Source organism: Cryptomeria japonica, chromosome 8 (assembly GCF_030272615.1).
Source record: "Cryptomeria japonica chromosome 8, Sugi_1.0, whole genome shotgun sequence".
Lineage (NCBI taxonomy): Eukaryota > Viridiplantae > Streptophyta > Pinopsida > Cupressales > Cupressaceae > Cryptomeria > Cryptomeria japonica.
The window spans coordinates 58,223,786-58,244,808 of NC_081412.1; the positions used below are offsets into that span (position 1 = coordinate 58,223,786).

The 21,023-nt window shown below is 37.4% G+C and overlaps 1 protein-coding gene across 5 annotated transcripts in view; it reads left to right on the forward strand.

Annotated features, from left to right (window-relative positions):
- LOC131042078 (uncharacterized) overlaps positions 1-20,385 on the forward strand; it is a 39,057-nt gene extending 18,672 nt beyond the window's left edge. For all 5 annotated transcript variants that reach the window (XM_057975383.2, XM_057975385.2, XM_057975384.2 and 2 more), the window contains 3 exons: positions 19,370-19,501; positions 19,632-19,748; positions 19,882-20,385. In XM_057975383.2, coding sequence (XP_057831366.1) covers positions 19,370-19,501; positions 19,632-19,748; positions 19,882-20,205 — 573 coding nt within the window. In that variant the 3' untranslated portion in view covers positions 20,206-20,385. The remainder of the gene's footprint in view (positions 1-19,369; positions 19,502-19,631; positions 19,749-19,881) is intronic.
- Positions 20,386-21,023: the final 638 nt, after the last annotated feature.

Below are 21,023 nucleotides of genomic sequence, written 5' to 3' on the forward strand. Positions count from 1 at the left end.
CACGTAGAGATCTTCCCTTACCAGATGGCTACCTATTATGAACTCCAACTTAGGTACCAACTTAGTGCATTGGACCCTTGCCCCTGTGGTTGTTGCTACTTCGAACCCCTTAAAAGTCTATGTGGGTAATTTATGCTGCTTGACAACCCTACCAGATGGCTACCTATTATGAACTCCAACTTAGGTACCAACTTAGTGCATTGGACCCTTGCCCCTGTGGCTGTTGCTGCTTCGAACCCCTTAAAAGTCTGTGTGGGTAATTTATGCTGCTTGACAACCCTTTCATTGATGAAGTTATGGGAGGCTCCGTTGTCCACAAGTGTGACTACTTTCTTCCCTTAAGTGAACTCTTGATTCTAAACAGGTTGTGTTTAGCAGCATGGGTGATAGTGGCAACCATAGTTTAATTACTCGCGACTCGGCTCGACTCGCCAAGCCCCTGGGAAAAAAACTCGGCGAAAACTTGGGAAAAACTTGGAAAAACTCGGCGAAAAACTCGGAACTTAAAAACATGCTTAAACTTAGTAAAAAATGCATTTTTTTTGCGAAATTTAATGAGAAGATGCATCCAATGAGTCAATAAATGATAACACAAAAGAAACAAGCTGATTCTGGATATATTTAAATGCAAAGTGTCTACAAAATCGCATCCTCATGAGGAATGTTGATGGCTGGAAGCTTGGAAGCAAAATAGTAAATTACTAAATAGTTTTTGTAAAAGCAAAAGTAAATACATCATTACAAATTACAATTACAACTTCCTCGTCCCACCTCTAGCAAAAACATGGGGAGAGGTAGAACTAGAGGGTCTAGACTGTCTAATCGTATAAGTCTGCTGTGGGACTGGGCGTGACTGTGCCTCCTCGCTCGGTATGGTTGATTGAGACTCATCCTCCATCCTGGATGAAGCTATGTCTCCACCTGCCTCTGGCACTGGCAATGAATCCTCATCCTCATCCTCATCCTCCTCAATGTCATCCAGCCTGAAACCAAATCCACCCCCCTCCTCCATAGCCTACATTCTCCTTGCAAGCAACCAAAAAATTGATGATGGTGCGGTTCTTGCCATCTGTCCACCCATTAGAAAGAATGGTGCAGCCATAATTTGCCCATTCAATTTTTTGATCCTCCATCACTTCTCTTGCCCTACCAACTGCCATTGTGAGCAACCTGTAAGTGCAAAGTGAAATTAGGTCTTACTACACAATTTTGATTTAATAAATAAGAAATCTAAAAAATAATTAAAAATGAAATCAAGTGGACTATGTAGTTATTTACTAACCTCCCACTCAAATCCTTGTGAGAAGGGGCCTTGTACCCGAAACTGTCATAGCAGTCACCAAATTCAGCCAATAAGCATTCTCCGCCACATTGAATGCAATGTTGTTGAAGTACCAAAAATCAGCTACTGCAATGTCAGTTTTCTCATGTACCTCCTTATTCCATTCAGTGGCCTCTAATGATGGTTGTGCTCTAGGTGTGTTCCTGGGCACAAAATAATCACCTATGGACCCTGCTCGTGGTGATGGAAGTGGAACAGTGCCAGGTACTCTACTAGAGGAAGCAGAAGCAATGGGCGAGGTGATGGTGGGTTTGCGGATACGTGGGCCACGTCGAGAGCCCATTATGCCCTCAAGTGCTTCTTGTTCCTCTTCAAGGTCAACAGAAACACCTTGAGATTCAGCTATGGCTGATCTCATGGCTAGCTTTGCCCTCTCCTTTTGCAATTTCTTCTCTTCCCCAGCTGCAAGTAGGGCATTCATTTGTCTTTTTATTTCTTCATTGGTCCCAGGGCATGCTCTAGCATCATGCCTATCTATTCCTGCAAGGTGGTATTTGAGGCGATTGATGCCCCCATGAAGTATTTTCTCACATTTTATGCATATAATTGACCCAGGATCGGGTCCCTCATAGGCATACCTCCATGCCCCATCTCTAGCACCTCTAGGACGGGTGCCTATATATCCAGATGGGCATGGATCTAGTGGCCATTGCTCCCTTGCCATGATTAATGCTTACTTAACCTACACATACAAAGTGAAAAAAAAAATTAACATTTTAGTTAAACAATTCAGCAAACTATTTACATTAGTTTAAATAAATTTAGACATCATTCAAAGTTTTTTTTCAAAAAAAGTAGGGTTTGAATTTTTTTTTGAAAACTAGATTCTTCAAAAAAATTTGTGAAAATTCAACAAAACTTGTCAAATCTAGTGTTAAATCTTGTGCAAATAACTTAGAAATGATTTAGATTACCTAGGAATCATTTCTAATCCATCTAAATGCAACAAAAAATAAACAAATTGTTTTAAAAAAGCATAGAAAAAAAATGCAAAAACTTACCTGGGAATCTGATTTTCCCTTCAAATCCCCTTCAAATCCACTTGGAATCACTCAAAAATCACTCCAAATCACCTTGCAACTCACTACAAGTCCACTTCCCCCTTCTCAACCCAAAACACAATCAAAAAACAAAAAATGCATTATTGTTTTGCCGTTTTCGGCTAAGAGACCCAGGCGGCCGAGTTTTTAACTTGGACTCGTCGAGTTTTTGCCAAAAAACTCGGCGAGTTTTCTGGCGAGTAGAAGTGGTAACTACTTGCCAGGCTCAAAAACTCGGCGAGTAGTCCATCTATGGTGGCAACTATGGCCTGATCTTCCTCCCCCAGTCTCATCCTTTTGCTAGGTGGCTCTTCCTCATCCTCATATGGCGAGGCTTCTATTTTGTGAGCCCGACCTTGACATGTATGGCTCCTTCCTTCATAGGGTTTTAGGCATGTGAAACAAAGTCCCTTCTTTTTAAGGTCCTCCAAGGTTGAACACATATGTCCCTTTTCTCTCTTTCCCTTGCAATAGGTGCAAGACCTTACAATCCCTTCTTGATTGTGTTTACTGTCTTTGGGTGGAGGTTTGGAGGAGTTGCCAAAGGGCTTGGTCTTGTCCTTGGGTGAGCTTTCTTCAAATTTCATAGTTTTTTGTATAGCCTCATCTAATGTTTGGGGTTCATGGGCACTTACTGTGCTTTTGATTGATCCCTTTAGGCCTTCTATGAATAGGTAAGTAAGCCTTTCTTGTGTTAGACCCGGTACCATCATTGCTAAATTCTGGAATTCTGTGGCATAGTTTTCAATAGTCCCCTACTGCCTTAGTTGGGTGAGCTCTCGAAAGTACCACTCAGGATGCTTTTGGTCAAATCTTTTTATGAGCTTTTGGGTGAACTCCTCATGTGTTTATAAGTTGATGTCCTTGAGTGATGAGGCCATGGTGCCACCACTCATGGGCAACTCCGGATAGATGAAGTATAGCAAATTTAATGGCATTGGATTGAGTCATGGGGCTGAGGGATAAATAGGTATCCAATTTTTGGACCCATGACCTAGCCGATACCTTTCCTTCCCCATCATAGTTGGGGATAATCACCTTATTGAGCTTGCTTTGAAGCTCTTTGTGGGTTGGAGGATGTCTTTCGTTACGACCAAGTGTCTTTAGTTTGGCATCACAATAGTCTTTGAAGGTTACAAGATCTTGTAGTTCGGGATCCAACCCGCGGTAGTCTGCAAGGATTTGGTCTACATTTCCCATGGGTCTGTCATGGTTATCATCATAGTTGAAAATCTCGGACTCGCCTTGGACTCGGCAAACCAAAAATTTGGACTCAGACTCGGACTCGTGAAAGACTCGTGAAAGACTCGGCAAGGACTCGACAAAAAGAAAAACCGTAGTTTTACAAAAAAACATAAAGAAATTAATGCATTTAGAGAGCATAAGAGCCATAATTGAAACATTACACATGTCACATACTCATAGTTTCAAACTTCCAACTCTAAAATGTATAATACCAAGATTTCTTCAATGCTAATTATGTTGTTATATGGAGCCTAATCAGACTTGGAGGTTAAATTTTCCCTACTTCCATCGGCGCAGTTTCCCCCTATATTTTTCGACGGGGGTTTGGGGGCAGCGCCCCCAAGTTGGGGTCAAGGGGCAGTGCCCCTTGCGCGTTCCCTGTCGCAATACAGGGCAGGGTCGAGGGGCAATGCCCCGCGAGGCCAAAAATACTTTTATTATTTTATAAAGGCGTCGGGTGTTATTTTTATTTTATTTTTCACTCCCTCAGTTATGCCAAATGAAGGCAAATTTTTTTTAAAAAAACTCAATTTTTAAGCTTTCATGACTTTTTTTCTGGGTCGCGCGAGTCCATCTGAAAGACTCGCAAGTCCATACAAAAGACTCACGCGAGTCCTTGCAAAAGACTTGCGAGTCTTTCAGATGGACTCGTGGCTCCCATGGACTCACGAGTCTGTGGCGAGTCCACGAGTTTTAAAACTATGGTTATCATCGCGAGTCTTTCAGATGGACTCGTGGCTCCCATGGACTCGCGAGTCTGTGGCGAGTCCACGAGTTTTAAAACTATGGTTATCATCACTTATTGGCGCTTCCTCAGGTAGGAATGAAGGTTGAGTGGGCCTTGAGCTAGTGTCCTTTGACGGGGTGGGGTGGTGGTTTTCAGAATGATTGGATTGGGCTTCTTTGGTGTTATGGTTGCTTATGTTTTGGAGGGCCTGAGGACTAGTTGGTTGTTCCTCTCATTCTGTTCAATGAAGGCTTGCATGGTTCTTTCAGTTTGTTCCCTCAGTGCTTGAGCGATTTGCTCCATGAAGGCCCTAAGTTCATTACTAGCTTGTTCACTCATGTTGTTAGCTCCTTTTTTTCTCTCTCTTTCTAAGGCCCTACGAGATCTTTGGCTTTGTTGCATCAACTATTTCCACAAGGTGGCAGGAAGGAGGCTCTGATACCACTGTAATGAACCTTTGCTGTACCTGCCTGGCCTTCTTGGTAATTAGGGCCTGATCTATCCACCGAAGGTTGGATTTACGGCCACAAAAGGATTTACGGTTTCCTACAACATTTAGATATTTCATTTTATGTCAGTAGTAATATTAGATCAGTGGCATAATTATTGCAGCACAAAATACATACATGACCCATTCTAGATTTTGAGGATTTTCTAGGTTGGCTGGGCTACCCATTTAGACCCATCTCGTCTCGTAGGGCTAATAGGGCCACCTGAGGATGGGCCCAACATACCCTTGGCTTGCACTCATTATCTTGAATGTACTAACAAACAGAGGATATCAGGAAGATAATAAATGCCTACAGAAAACATAGATTCATGACTATATTACTTGGTTAACATTTATCCATTATATATAAATTTGTAGGGATTAATTCATTATATTTGTGCCTAGTTGCTGAAACATGACTATCATTAATTAGTATTCCTTTTCTTTACTTATTAGTTGTGTTTGAGAATGAATGAATTATTTTTATTCTTCTATTTGTCACTAAAGTGTATTTTAATGCAGCATACTAAACCTGATATTGCAGGTTACCTATCTAGCGTGAAGATTAAGTTCATTTTACCCTTTTGTACATTACAGATGTGCTTAGTTCATTTGGCAAGACATTTTTAGGCATGGAACCGATTTAGCAATTAATCTGGGCCACTAGTTAAATTATATTAATTACTGTTATATGAGGAATGAAAACAGATTTAATACAACTTGCACAAAGACATACTTCATCATTTCGACATTTAAGCGGATTGGCCTGGGGACGTACCAGCCTGCTGGCGATGGGGAGGGATGCTTACTAGGCGCTGGTTCTTCATCGCTGGGAAGAACCAGCGACTAGCTCTTTCAATCGTCTGCTGGCTGATGCGTTCCCAGGGCAGTCCTCATGGTTGTCTAGGCATCATAAATTATGAAAACTGAAATAAATATTATTATTGAGTAACAAAGTTACTTGTTGGATGCTTCTCCTTGCCCTTCTCTCCTTGTCACCTCCTCTCCCATGTTTCTTTGGGGTGCGGGTTTATACCTCTTTGAAACCATGCAATTCCCCTTGAAACATGGCGTCTATTCCGGAGGTGGCTTGGGAATGGACGCATCCCTTCATTACTCCCACTAGTTAAGATAAAACGTATTTTAAGCGTAAAAATAATTTATGTATTGAAAATATATATATTTATGTACATGTATTGTTTAATGTTTCTAATCATTGCCAGCTGTCTACATGGGAATATGACAATTTCCAATGCAATTACATTAGCTTTACCATCCATTTCCAAATCTACGAGTGTGATTTTTTTTCTGTGCAGAATAATTAATCTTCCCATAAATGAATGCTGTAAATGAGAACACAATGAACAATATTGCATTGAAATGAAAAAATCAAATTACAATATAATGCTGGCCTCTTTGAGAGGGAGTCCTCCTTTGAACAAAGCTTAGTACAATGTAATTCATGGATAACCCATTCTTCTAGCTAAATCCTCTATTTAATTAGTACTACTCAAGAAAAGTACTACTTCCCATGCACGTGGGATAAAGATACTTAACAAAAGGGATAACTAACACAGCTTGTGCACCCAATGCTTTTATTAATAAAGTTTAATACAAAAGAAAATAATTAGAAAGGAATAGCTAGTACTGCAGGTCCTAACATGCTTCAGTTTCATGAGAATAGAATAATATTATAATTGGCTTTCAAGTTGTCTGGATTCTGAATTAGTCCCTTAAAGTAGTGAATTGATGCACAAATATTATTCCTTGGAGCTGATTCCAGGTTATGTTTTATTATAGCAAGCATTGGAGTTGTTTCTGGCTTGCTAAAGTCACTGGTGGTTTCATATGACTCGGATATTGTAGCTTTTTGACTATCTTTTAATGTCCTCAGAATAATGATTTTTCTCTTTTGAAATTTTTAGACGATTTCTAGTTGTTTCATAAACGATTTGGGGCCAAAACTATCAACAATGTCAGCAGAGCTTGGATTTGCTTGAATAAGAGATGAAAACTCTTTGTGCTTGATGGATACACCAGCATCTTGTCTGCTATCAAAATCTTGCATCTCCTTGAAAAAAGATCTTGAATTGCCTTTGTAACTAAACATATCACGTTATCTAGAGTTCTTTGATGATTCAACATGCATTGTCTCTGTGAATCATAAGTTCTCCCTCTTTGTATTCTTTATGCTTTTCTTGCCAAGGGCTGTGATTTCGTCATGATGGCTGCATCACTGCCATATGCCTGATATCTAAGGTATATCATGTGACAGTTTCTTGAGGCTATCTTTTATGGTTCCTTCGAAAAACACTATTTTGCATGACTTTATGAGGTTGTACCTTTTATGTGCTCAATCTTTTCTTCCCAAGAACCTTGACTGTTCAGTGTTCCTTGATAGGGCACTGGATTTTGCAAGAGCTGTCTTCTGTTATCCTTTTTAGGACTTTCTTACTCCATTTTGCTCATTGAAAATGCCATTAACTTTTACCCATCATGATCGTGGTATTAGGGGATCATCACTCCAACCTTTTGTAGATACATTGTCCTTATTAATCTAGTTGTACTGTCCTTTGATAAGTCACCCTAAACACACAATGACTGTTTTCTACTGCTATCTCTATTACTCTGATTGTATTAGTTGATCTTTTGCTCTTATTTCCATCTTATACCTTCTCTTAGGTATGAGAACTTTCCATCTCTTATTTTGTCATGAGGCTTGACCTTTTGGTATTGAGAACCTTGCTCCTTTGCTTCTCATAGACTTTACTTCTGCCTTCTTGAAGCTCTGTACTTTGTTATGAAGGCTTTGAACTGACCTCGTTTCCTTTTAATCTCTGTTCATTAAGCATGATCAAAGCTGCCCCTTAACCATCTTTAGAACTGACATTTACACAATGACTGTCCTTTTACATCACTGTGTCTTGAGTTCCCTATTCACTATCAGTTCTAGACCTTTTGATAAAGCTCAGAAATCTTTTTCTGTAGTAATATTATAAAATTTTCCATTTCTTTTGTCCTTGACTCAGTTAGTAGAAGTAAGTTATCCGACTGCAAAGCCCTTTCAAACGACTTGATACAATCTTCTTCATTCTGTTCTACAAGTTTCTTGTATTCTTCATTTTCATCCTTTGAAAACTTCAACTGCTTCTCTAAATTTAAAACCTTCTCTTTAAGGTTTTAAATTTAAAACCTCTTGAATAAGGAAAGGACATCTCGTGCAGATGGGATCTCTTTATAACAAATAGATTTGTTATTCAAATTGTAACTCTTCATGATGATTGGTTTACCTAATAATATTGATTAGTCTGGTATATTCGTTGTCTATCTACTTGCACCTCTCCTTTCATTGTGTCTTCCATGCTTAATGTTTATCAGTTAATGTTAATTTACTATTGTGATTGCTGACTTGGTCGAATCGATCATAATCGTGGCCGCTGCTTCCATACATCTAGCTCCTATATCATCGCTGCCTAATCAGAGTCACTGATTTGTACTGAACACATTGTAATCATTAATCGATGTTTGACACCAATTTGGATGATTGTTAACATAATTCACTGCCGTCCAATACTCCGCCAGAGATGATATAGACAGTTGTTGTCACCTCTTCATGATCCAGGACTTTGAAGATAATCGATATACTGATGTTAATTGTTTATTGATTTGTAATGGTAACACTAATCATTCATCGATATCATATATTCTTAATGGTTGTTTTAATGTCATAGCCAATCCCTTTGTAATTAAGGGGGTCTCCATTCATCTTTGATATAATCGCTACTCTCCAATTGATATTAGGGGAGTCACTAACTATAGTCATCGTCTGCGAGAATTCCTCATTACTGGATTACTGACTGCACCCATTATAGTTACCGTCGATAGTTAGCTTTGACTTGTATTAAAATTGGTATTATAATCGATGTTGGTATTTGAGTGATTGATTTGTTATTGTTATCTAGCCATATCTTCTCAATTCGGCATCTTATTTTACTGATACTTGTCAGATGTTCAACGATGCCTTCTTGTATGTAATCGTTTGATTTCCCTACTCAAACTGTCTATTCATTTACAATTCTGTCTCTTAAAGAGATTTCACAAAATTGAAGGACTTGGAGACTATGATGTGTAAGGGATGGGGGCATCACAGTGCAAGCCTTGAAGCCTTGTCTGTTGCAATTCTGTGGTGTAACCAATAATTTCTTTCTGTAGTTATTTAGACACCTTTGGTACTGTAACTATGGTCGCTGTTATAGATTGATGCTTTGACATGCAAAAATGAAATTATGGCCTTAAATTGCTTTTATGAATTTGATTTTATAGCACCGTATGCCTTTCCATGGATTTGGATTCTGTTACGTTATGTGTATATTTATCATTTCCTTGGGGTTTTTAGAGTTTAACTTCTTATGTGTGACTTATCTAGCCTAAAATGCTTATGTCCGGGTTCTTGATTGAATTTGCACAATTTAATACTACCTTGTTGCTATATTAGAATCAAAATGCAAAACTTCTTACACATTTTACTGTGTTGAAGACTACGTGTAACTTATATATTATTTTTTGACAATGGTCGTAGAATTAGTTGGTTGTTACTCTTGATCATGACTAAGAATAGACATGGTCTTCTAACTAGGCAACAGATTGACAAACAGTGTAACAGGCTGTGAGCAAAGTTTTGAAAAAAAAACTATGTTGGTTGTAAATAAGCTCGCTCTAACACCTTTGAGGGCATTGAAACTAATGTTTCATGATACTCTGAAACATAGCCTTTGAGAAGCATTCCTCCTAGTATTGATTGGCATTTTGAGTTGGATAGTTAGAAAGTTTGTACAACCTTTTTTGTAAAAGTAACTTTTATTCCAACGATAAAATTACAAGGTGGTCATGCAACTTTCATAAAATAAAATGCTATCTAAAATTGCATAATCAAATTTTTTGCATATCTCTCTCTCTCTCTCTCTCTATATATATACACACTTCATCTTTCAAGATCTGACAAGTAAGCATTTAATACTAACAGAAAGAAAGAATGAAAGTAAGAGATTCTAATATATTCATTTCTACTATTACATGAAATCATGCCATTTGTAAATAAGAAAGATTTAAGTAGGGTTTAGAAGCTACAGTGTTTCTTAGCTTGTCTGTGTTGATGTCCAATCAAGTCTTGGCATATTCTGCTTGAGGGAGAGTATCATTAGGATGCTTCACCTCCAACCACAGACCTGGTGGTCCCCCGCACACCTTCCTTACAGAAGTAGCCCTACCTTTCACAAGGGTGCAGACACAGGACTAGGTCTAGACGCCATTTGGGCCTGTTCTTTAGATACCTACACAACTCTAGTTGGCCGCACACTATAGACCCTTGCTAACTAGTATGACCCTCTTACAAGGTTATGTATCTGGTCTTAGTGGACTGACTGGCACAAGCAGAACTTTGTGCCACCATGGTCAAAGGTTTTTAACTATGTTAATTGGCACGTCATACATGCAATCATTTGTCCACCCACCCTACTCTACTTGAACTTCCATACCATCATTGGTATCTTTGACCCTTGTGTTTAAAGTTGTCAAGTATCACAAGGACATGCATACACTGCATTCTGTCTTTCACTTCTTGACAGTTTTCAGAGTAGTTCTACTTAGTTTGCTCATTAGTATTAGGATAAGGTTCATAATCGACACTATTATCTTTCCTTACAAATGTGAAGGAATGGATGAGTATTACAATAAACTCCTATGTGAATGATCATTCTACCATAGTGTCTCATACTAATGATTGTAATTTCATAATGTCTAGGGACTAGTAGGTCTCATTTTCTTAGCTTACACACATTCGTGTGCTACTCTGCACCCAACATGCATGCAATTATGTGCCTACTTGCACTCTTGGTAACATGTTAAAGCTCAAGCGTTGCCCACTTACTCTCTACACAGCTATGTTGGAAAGACATTTCTTAATTGAGCAAGTCATGTTTCAACAGATATTTGGTTGTACTACTTGAATTGATTGTCACTTCAGTTATACAAATTAGCATTAGAAAATATAAAGACTACAGTCCATGAAGTGGACATAATAAAGGGTTTCCCGATTGTGATTAACTTCAGATGGTTATAAGTCCTCTGCATGTGCACAAAAATCTATTCAGTCAAGCCAAATTCTATTACATTTATGTAGCTATTATATTGTTCAAAAGGTAATGACAGTGAGCTCATTTGTTCTATCATGTCTTTGGAAATGAAAGAATTAAAAGACATTGCTATAGTAAGAATTCAAACCCTTCCATTTCAGCTTTAGGATGTACTTCTTCAGAAGTTAGTCTTATCCAAAATATACAGAAGTTCTTTCATTTGACTTATGTTATCTACTTCTACATTGCTCGAGTCGCGAGAATAAAAACAGAGCTCTAAGATCCTTAATATGGCGGCATTAACAGCTCAGAGGGGATTGAATGAAGAATGATTCCATAAAAATTCAACGCACTTGACTACAGTTTGCTAACTTTCAGAATGGAAATGCAGAGAATTCCCATAAGATATCAATATACTTTACTATTGCATGCAATCCTTTCAGAATGGGTTGAAGAAAGATTTCTTTGGATTTGATATACCAACAACTGCATACTAGCTTCTTCGAACTCATTAGGAGTTCCACGTAAACTTAGTTTATTAAGAATACTCAAGAAATATTTCAATAAAGCAAGGATTAAATGAAGGAGATTCACGCCTGAAGATTATCTGGCAACTGGTGATAGTATGACAAGCTGTATCTTCCTTTTGTAATGCTCCTTGATGCTCACTGGAGCTTTTAGTTCGAGCCTTTTCCAACATATTGGTATTTTACTTTTTGTTAAGTTTTTGGCTCAATGCTATGCATACTTATATCCAAGACAAGACTGCAGCCTCTATAAGGCTGGATTCTAAATCTTTTATACAATGCATCAAAAACAAGAAATGGTTATACTCCCATTCAAAGCATCTGCCTTCATGTGGCTCCAAAATAGTTCAACGAATCACTACCATCGATTTTGCATTAAGTGCACATTGAAGCTTTCCAAGTTATTGTTATGCAGCGGTATGAGCTTTTCTAGCTCCCACGATAATATTGAGGACATACAAAGCTCTAAATGTTATTAGCCGATATGGATATGGTCACTCCAAGTTGATAATGAAATTTGGTTTGGTTCACACACGAACTTAAGCATAAGTTACAATAAGAAACGCATACATATATACTTATATACATACAATAGGTACATATATGTATTTATGTCTATATATATATATATTTATATAAATATTTGTATTCATATATTCATGTGTACGTGAATTGCAAGATACTATACTTGTATACTAGTTAATCGCAACTCATATCAACAGCACCACAAGATAGACGCAAAATAACACAAAAATGCCTCCAAACTAAAGGCACAAGTCAATTGATGTTGTCCATCCCTCGTTCCAATCTTGGATCAAGGTTGGTGACAGAAGTTACCTTAATGATCAACTGACACAACAGGGAGAACATGGAATCCCTTCCTAGGTTTGACCAATGGTTGACTCCACTTACTAGGGGGTGTTCTTGGCTCTAATGGCAACACAACCTCTTCTCATGTCTGCATCCCTATTCCCAATGATACTCTCCCTCTCCTCCCGGAGGTTAGTGAATCTGCTGCATCCACTTAGATACACAAATGTAGTTAGGCAATAACTTAATACCATTTCAAGAACATTCATATCAAAGCATTAGTTCATATGTTCATTCAAATCAAAATTCATACATTTCATTGCAACTCATCTAACTGATGGACCCACATAGCTTCACATATATTCATCACATCACTATTATGCAACAAAGGAAAAAATAAAATTGCTCAAAAGAGAGAGAGAGGGTTGTAACATTCTGACTATAATTACTTCACAATAAAGCCCAGTTGTATCCATCCTCTTTATCCAGTTTTTCTTTTGGTCGTCAAATGCTTTAAAAATAACCTATTCTTGATTAGAACATGATGTTTAAAATTGAGTTCTGGAATTTTGTTTATTAATATCATCATTGAAACATTTGGAGTTCTATAACTCATTTAGTCAAATTTAGGTAATGGTCAAACACTTTTATGCTCCATCCGTATATTGTAGGTGATGGAAGTTAGTGCATCTGTGAAATTGGCTACAGTGCAAATACGAGCAGTTACTCGAATTGTTACTATGTTACAACAATCAGTAGTTAGAAACTTAGAACGACCACGACAGCTGCTAGAAAGAACAAAATGTGGTAAATAGCTAAATCAACAATGCAGATTTGAGCTTCTCACTCAGAGGTAAAATACTTTCCCATTATAGTTGTTTCAGTGCAAGGGGTTTAGTTATACTTAGATTAATCCCAATTGTAATGATAACACTTGTAAGAACTTCAAGGTCAAGCAGAGAAGCTGGGTGATTTAAGATGCAATGCCATCACAGTCTAGTAACTAACCAGTCAGCCCAAGCCACATTGCTTGTACAACTTAAGTAACCAGTACCAGTATTTGTAATGGTCATAGTACTGAATACTATTGTTAAGACAGGTCTTTTATTGTAAAGTACTAAAATGCTTGAACACAATTTTTCCGAGGGTTACATTGCATTCTATGTAACGTCCCTGGTGTTGATACAGAATTGCTTTACCATTTACCCATAAAAGGGTGAATGGTATTGTAATACACAATAGGTATAGAGCCAGGATTGTGTGCAAAGCAAATCTTGCCTAGTTGATCTCTGAGAGATCCACCATATCTTGAGCATTTCTATTATATAATTCCAAGAATGGGAGAGGAAAAAGTTCTGAACAACGGTTACTCTCATTGATTTTGATAAGTTTTCATGGGACAACAGTGGCTCAAATGGGATAAGATTAAATATTTAAGTGTATTGTGAGGTCATGTTATCTGGTTTTGTAGTAGACTTAAGTGTAGGTGTAGAAATAAAAAATGTAAGTCATATTTGGATTATACATTGAAGAGAAAAACATCTTGTCGAAAACTCATAATGGCCTTGGACTGCTTTAAAGTAAAGCCATATATTAATGTCTGTCTTCCTTTTGTGATACGGACAGAAAGATTTTCCAGAGAAAGTAAATCCATCTATTGCTGTTTGTTCAGTCATCATATTACTTGGAGTACAAGCCTGTGTCATATATGCTTGTAGTTTGCAAAGTGCAGCCCCAAGTTGTTTAGAGAATGCATCCTGAAAACCTGTCATAGCCCGTGAGTGGAGACCTGTTGCGAGGTACTCACACGTCGCCCCATTGCAAATGGGGACCCCCTGCTTTTTGCTCAGTCCTAGGTTGTGTTAGAGTCTTTGCTATTAATCTTTGCATTGAAGGGATAGAGTTTCTCAAGTAGCTAGAGGGTTCATCATGTCAGGGTGGTCTCCTTAGGGTGAAGTGAAGATAGTTGGTTGTGAGCATGAAAGTAGATCTAGAACCCCTAGGATCATGCCTAGGTTTCTTGTGTTATCTGATCATATTTCTAGTTGCAAGAGTAAACCTTGGTTGTTTGAATGGTGTCCTCCTTGAATTTCATTTAGGCCTTGTACCTCGCTGGAGCGAAATTTGCGTACATAGACCCCCGTACCTTGCTAAGGATTGAGAGCGAACTTTTTCATGAAGGCATGTACCTTGTCCAAGCCTTGGAGCAAATTTACCAAGGCATGTACCTTGTCCAAGTTTGAGAGCGAATTTTTTGAAATCATGTACCTTGTCCCCTGTTTTGAGCGAATTTACCAAGGCATGTACCTTGTCCAAGTTTGAGAGCGAATTTTTTGAAATCATGTACCTTGTCCCCTGTTTTGAGCGAATTCCTCAAATTCAAGCATTCTGGCAAGGAGGTGAAGTCGGTCAGCATGAGAAAGGTAATTTGTTATCAAGTCAGCCTTATACCCAAAAGACACATCCTTTGCCCTAAGCGCATATATAAAGAGAGGTTGAGTTAATCATTTTAGCATCAATTCAGAACATAATCCCTCTCTAGCAGCGAATTTCACCAGAAGGACAGTGAACTTCATCAAGCATCAGCGATTTTCAGTCAACATAAAGGCGAATTTCAATCATTAAAGGAGCAGGTCTGATGTTTTGAGAAGGGCAATTTATCATTGGAGCATCAGGTTGGAGCGAATTTGTCCAGTTAAGAGACCTATCAACCAGCAGATTTCATCATTAAGGCAGCCCAGATTTGCCCTAGGACATTAAATTTACCTTCCACACGGTGAATTCATTGATTATTGTCAGTCCTTTGATCAGATTTAGTGAAAAATCTCATAAGATCAGAGTAAGAGATCAAGTCAAAATAGGAGTATGTAAAGGTCATAAATCATGTGTGTTTGATATTATACTTGCTTTGTTTTGCAGATATGTAAGGAAGATGATACTACTTCAAGGCAAAATGAGCAATCAAAAGATTAAGGAATGACTTGGCCACGACACATACTTCCTATCACCATTATGCAAGTTCAAGAAGAAGCTTCATCAAATACAAGGAAATCAAGCAAGAGAAGATCTCATGATCTTCGAAGGCTCTCACCACATCATGGAAGCATGAGGATATCATAAACTGCAAAGAAGAGATCATACAACTACCTCAAGGGACTAGAGCATAAAGGAAGGATAACCTACATGAGGGGAAGAATGTTTTACAATCTTGAATTCCCTTCGGGAGTCCAACAATTGAAGTCTGTACATTGAAGAGTTGCATTCAATCAGGTGCACCATTCATCAAATGTATCAAGAGCAAGGCAGGAACAATCAAGGTCATCACACAATCAATCATCACATTGAGCAACTAAATAATGTTGAGTATCAAAGAGATATCTCTCAACATGCCTTCATGATGATGAATCAAATCAAGTTTACAAGTGCAAGATTGAGGTGGCATCCCAGTCACTACTCCACCAATCAGAAAGGTTCCACTTTAGTGCGCCTAGATTCAATGAACCAGACCTATCCATGGATGCACAAACTCCGATGTACCTATCCTTGATATCTATTGGTCCACACTCATTGAATGTAATTTTCTCATTGGTTAAGGAGAGTTTGTTGTAACAAACCCTAATTAGGGTTTTCATTGTAAAATCTTGGCCATTGATGGAGATTCAATCTTGGCCATTCATTGTAAATGAGCTCTCTATAAAAGCTCAGACTCTTCATTTGTAAAGGTTAATAGTTGATAGTTAGCTAATAGCGAATAGTTAGTAATAGGAGAGAATAGAAGATGGAATAGCAGTTAGAATAGAATAGGAGGACAAGGCAGAAATTGTTGCCTAAGTTGTAAATGAACTCCATTATCATTGAAGTTATGGTGAAGTGTGTTGTTTCTTTACAATGTGCATGGTTTCTTGTTGGATCTTCATGTTAGATGGTAAATAATTAGATTGAATGGAGGAATTTATTGAATGCATTTGCGTGGAATCCGTTAGTCCATACCACTAGCCTCTTGCTGACTGTAAATGTGCCTTGCATGGTCAACTGGAATGATATGAGCTTAACTTCGAATCATTCTACACTCATTGCTTATGCATTAACTTGAATGGTGATCAATGTTTGATGGTAATGATTTGAACATCTTTGAAATGTCCTTAGAAGATTGCACCGAGCTTGTGTCCAATTGTTCAGGTTGATGGTGAGACCTTGCCCAGTAGGATTCCACCTAGTCATTCACTCATCTTCTTACATTCTAGGCTTTAGAATAGACTCTCTTAACCCTTCACCTTTTGCTATTTTTTTCAAAATCAAGTTAGTTTAGGAAACAAAGCATCACCATATGGCAACATCAAATGATCTAAGTTCCAGCAAATCAAGTATTCAGGCATTTAAACGTAAGTCCCCTTGTGATTCCAGCATAATCACATCAAACCAATGAGCTTATCCACACGTAGTGACCCTACATTCATGAACCTTTGAGTCTTCTCAAGTGATCCTTAAGCCAATCTTAAGCATTTGACAGATTTTGTTCAAGAGAGGATAAGATACTTTAAGGTATTTTATTTTGTGTTTGCATGTGAGTAAAAAACACATCAACAAGACGCACTTTTTTCTGCTAACAAGTATGCACCAAGGTGTTTGGTCGAAATAACTGACAAAGGGTGGCAAGATTCGTGTAATCATACACATTTGATTGGAACATTAAGAAGTGAATAATTAAGAATCTATGACAGAAAACTATTGTGAAGATGTTATTTTGAAGACAATGTTTTTAAATTTCCCTTATACAGATACCCATGCAATATTTGACATTTGAATGGTCTGTAAAAGAGGCCTTTCTAGTCGAATTCAAAGAAATGGAATGATTGGATTAGGTTAGTTGAAGTAGAAAGTATAGATACAGAGGAAGAGAAGAATAAGAAAATTTAAACTAAATGTGGGTGGAAAAAGTGCAAATTCAACATCTTAAAGCATTAGTCATAGGAAAAACAGTCCCCAGGTATAAACTAAGTGAGAACCCTAGTCTTCCAATAAGTGAAATTTAGTTGCTAAAGTTATTAGACGGACAAGCCTGATTGAAGTTGGTGGGTTAATCCTTAGATGTGCTTTATCTCTCATCATTCTAATGACATCCAAGTTTCAAGATCTCCTGAAGGATATCAGAAAACTGGCTATTAGTTATGTGTTGACTGTGATGTTTAACAGCATGGAGGTTTCTCAATAAAGTGTGGTACGTGCAGAGTCTGACATGTCTTCTTATTTCAGTGTTGATATCTGGTGAGGCTGAAGGACATGCATTATATGCTATAGCTTTGATTGGGTGGAACAATGAAATAAGTCATCTAGTAGGCCTAGGAAACTGCTGCTTGATGCTTACAGTTTTTGAAAGTACAGGGCCAAGCATCTCAATGGAAGCAGGCATAGTTTCCCCATGGAATGCTGGAAGCTAGAAGAATGATTAGTTAAGGTTTATTGAAGATTCAAAACAATTTTTTGATTTTTTGATTAGTCAATGAACACCAAATATTTTGACTTTAAATGTCTTATATTGATATCCTTCTTATAGTGCCATAGCAATTGAAGATTTCCAAAAAGGTTTTGAATTGCAAATTACATTTGAGAACCATGATAACAAGAGATACCATTATAATCACACTTAAATAACTGTTCTTGATCTGTATATATTGCATCACTTCATGGACAGCCTATTAGTTTTACAATTGGATTTTCGGTTTTCTTTGAAACACACTTAAAACAGATTTTTCTGAGGCTTGTGTGAAATTGTTTGAATAAATTGTCTCTCTCGTGGGCTTAACCAAATCTGTGTGAATTAATTGTTAATTTTGCGATGAACACATAAAACAAGAGGCAGAAAATGCTCCTGAAATTACTGGCTAGTATCCAGTAGGGCATGCCCTATTCCAAATCTCATGCAAATTAGCAAATATTAAGAAATTAAACACACACAAAAGTAAAGACTCCATAACAAAATTCCCATAAATGTAGGAAAAATAAGACAGGAAAAATTGAATGCAGAATTTCAAAATTTGTTGTTGGCTGGCAGCGTCATCTGAAAGGAGCTTCCAAGTTACAGACATAGGATTTTAAATATAACACTTTATGCCAATTCCTTGGGCATTTTTGTTGTCATAATATTGCCATGCTAGACCTTTATGTAGCTTAATTTTTATTCATGCTTTACCTCATACTCCAGAAGTTCTTGTGTATGACTGTGAATGTATCCATTTTGTTTGCAGTTATTTGATTCTATTTATTCTTACCAGATCTGTGGATGTTAATTCTTTGAGTGTCAAGTACCAGGGTATTTAGTAAGAATGAAATGAGTGGGTACGGCCTTTTGTAATTGTGATGTTTTTATGCTTACCATGTTTATAGCATAAAGATTACATTATTCTGGTTGTATTTCTTGGTTTCATGAGCATTTGACTCACGTCAGTGCATACAATTACATCTATTACTAAGGGTATAGAAATTGGATATTAAATTTTCTATCTGCGTAAAGTGCTTGGGTCTTTAATTGTTTTTGCACGAGGCCTTGATATAACAATTGCTTGGGTTTTTGTTGCTTATTATGACACACTATTGCTTTTCTTGGAGAGAACCCTACTTCAAGTTGTACCACATTTACATCCCCCAACAATTATATGATTTTGGTTAGTTTTTGTTGGATTCATAATTGCATTCCTCATATTTGTTACGAGTATGGAAACTAGATATGACTTTTTAAAATATTTTACTCGTTGATTAAGTGTTTGAAATTTAGTTGTATCATCAACATTGGGTCTTATTATGATTGGTCATGCTTCCATATTATGAGATAGTAGCGCAGTGCTTAAAGAACACATCGGTGTATTTGAAATCTAATTCTATTTATACTTCCTCCCCAAAATGTGAAGAAATTTAGAAATGGGAGTGATTTTTTCCTTGGTATGGTTTTTCTTTCACCTATATATATACGGTTTACCTGAATGTATATGATCTTGACATGACCATTATCAACCTTTTTTAACGAGTTAAATTTCTTATAACTTTTTGTCTTTGCACACAGACCAGGCGGGCTCATACAGCAGAGGAGATAAATGAGGCATGTTATGTGGATATAAATAACAATAAGGGTGTTTTTGAGAGTTTGAAGAAAAATGTGAAAGTCAATTATGATGGTCGGCGGTTCTCTTACAGGGTACTCTTCTGTGCATCTGGCATAGATTGGCTGTAGGCTTTTAAATTTTTCAGGTAGTGTGCACATACACATACTTATATGTGTGAGATGTATATTGGTATTGGAATGAACTATTTCAACTTCTCTGCAGTCCAAGCATGACCTTAAGGACAAAAATGAGCTCCTGGTGCTGATACGCAAATGTCCAGAAGGTATAGCGGTTGTTGACCTGAAGGATGCATACCCGTCTGTCGTAAATGATTTGCAGGTTAAGTTGGATCATTGTCTCTTCAATCATTAAACACTCTAGTTGCTTGTCATCATTGAGAGAGATTTTAAAATGCCAGCGATTAAATTCTGGTAAGCCGTTTTAGGATTATAATATTCCCTTTGTTGTGCAGGAACTTAAGGCGAATGGTGATATTTGGCTGTTATCAAATTACGACTCCCAGGAAGATATTGTTTACCCAAATGACCCAAAGATGAAGATCAAGGTTGATGATGATGTGAAACAATTGTATCGAGAAATTGAGTTGCCAAAAGACATGGTTGACCTTGAAAGAGATTTATTTAAAAGTGGGATGAAACCTGCAACCAACACTGCCAACAGAAAGCTTGCAATGCAAGTTCAGGGAGCCCAGCAGAAACCAAAACAAAAGAAGAAGCGTGATTTTTCCAAGAGAACAAAATTAACCAATGTCCACATGCCAGAGCTTTTCAAATGAAAAATTTCAGATAACGGATTTTAAGATAATTTCTAATGCTAACCTTCATTCTTCCAATTATGCTGCAAGCCAGTTAAGAAATGAGTCTATATGTGATGGTTCAATTGGAAGATTTTTAAGTTTGATTTTGAGACTGTAATTGGATTTTAACACTGATTATAAATTACAACTTTTTGTCTACCTTAGGATAGATTGGCCACTGTACTTTTTGTACAGAAATATAGCGTTTCAAGTAGCTGAAGTATGTTTATCCGCTGTCAAAATGTTTCATGCCCTAGAGATTGCTGAGATGGTTATCATTCACTAACTAACTAACTAACTAGACCTGACATTATTGCAGACCATTGATCGCGCAGATATGTGGAAACTCCATATTGCAGCTTATGATTGTCCATTATTGTGATTCTCCTTAGAAGTCTTTATGCTATAGCCATTGATTTATAATTTTTTTTCATTGGGGATCAATGCTCAAATTTATAAATTGTTGGGTTCATTGGATCTTTGATAATTAATGCTGTTTTTAACTAATTTATTTGCAAACTAAACTGTCAAATTGTTTTGCAAATTGATTTCATTTGGCTTAGTCATGAAGATAAATATTTATACGGTCTACCCTTCAATGTCTAGGTATGATTTTTGGTATTAGGTAGTATAACAGGCTTGTGAAAGAAAGAAAGTTTTCTTAGGGTAACCTAGCTTGATTAAATACATACAATTAAACAAGTATAGTTAGTCTAGTTAGCTGATAGGCTATTCCCTGTGGGGAAGCTCCCCACCGGGAAATTGTCTTATGCCGCCCGTTTTTTTTTACCATCTCA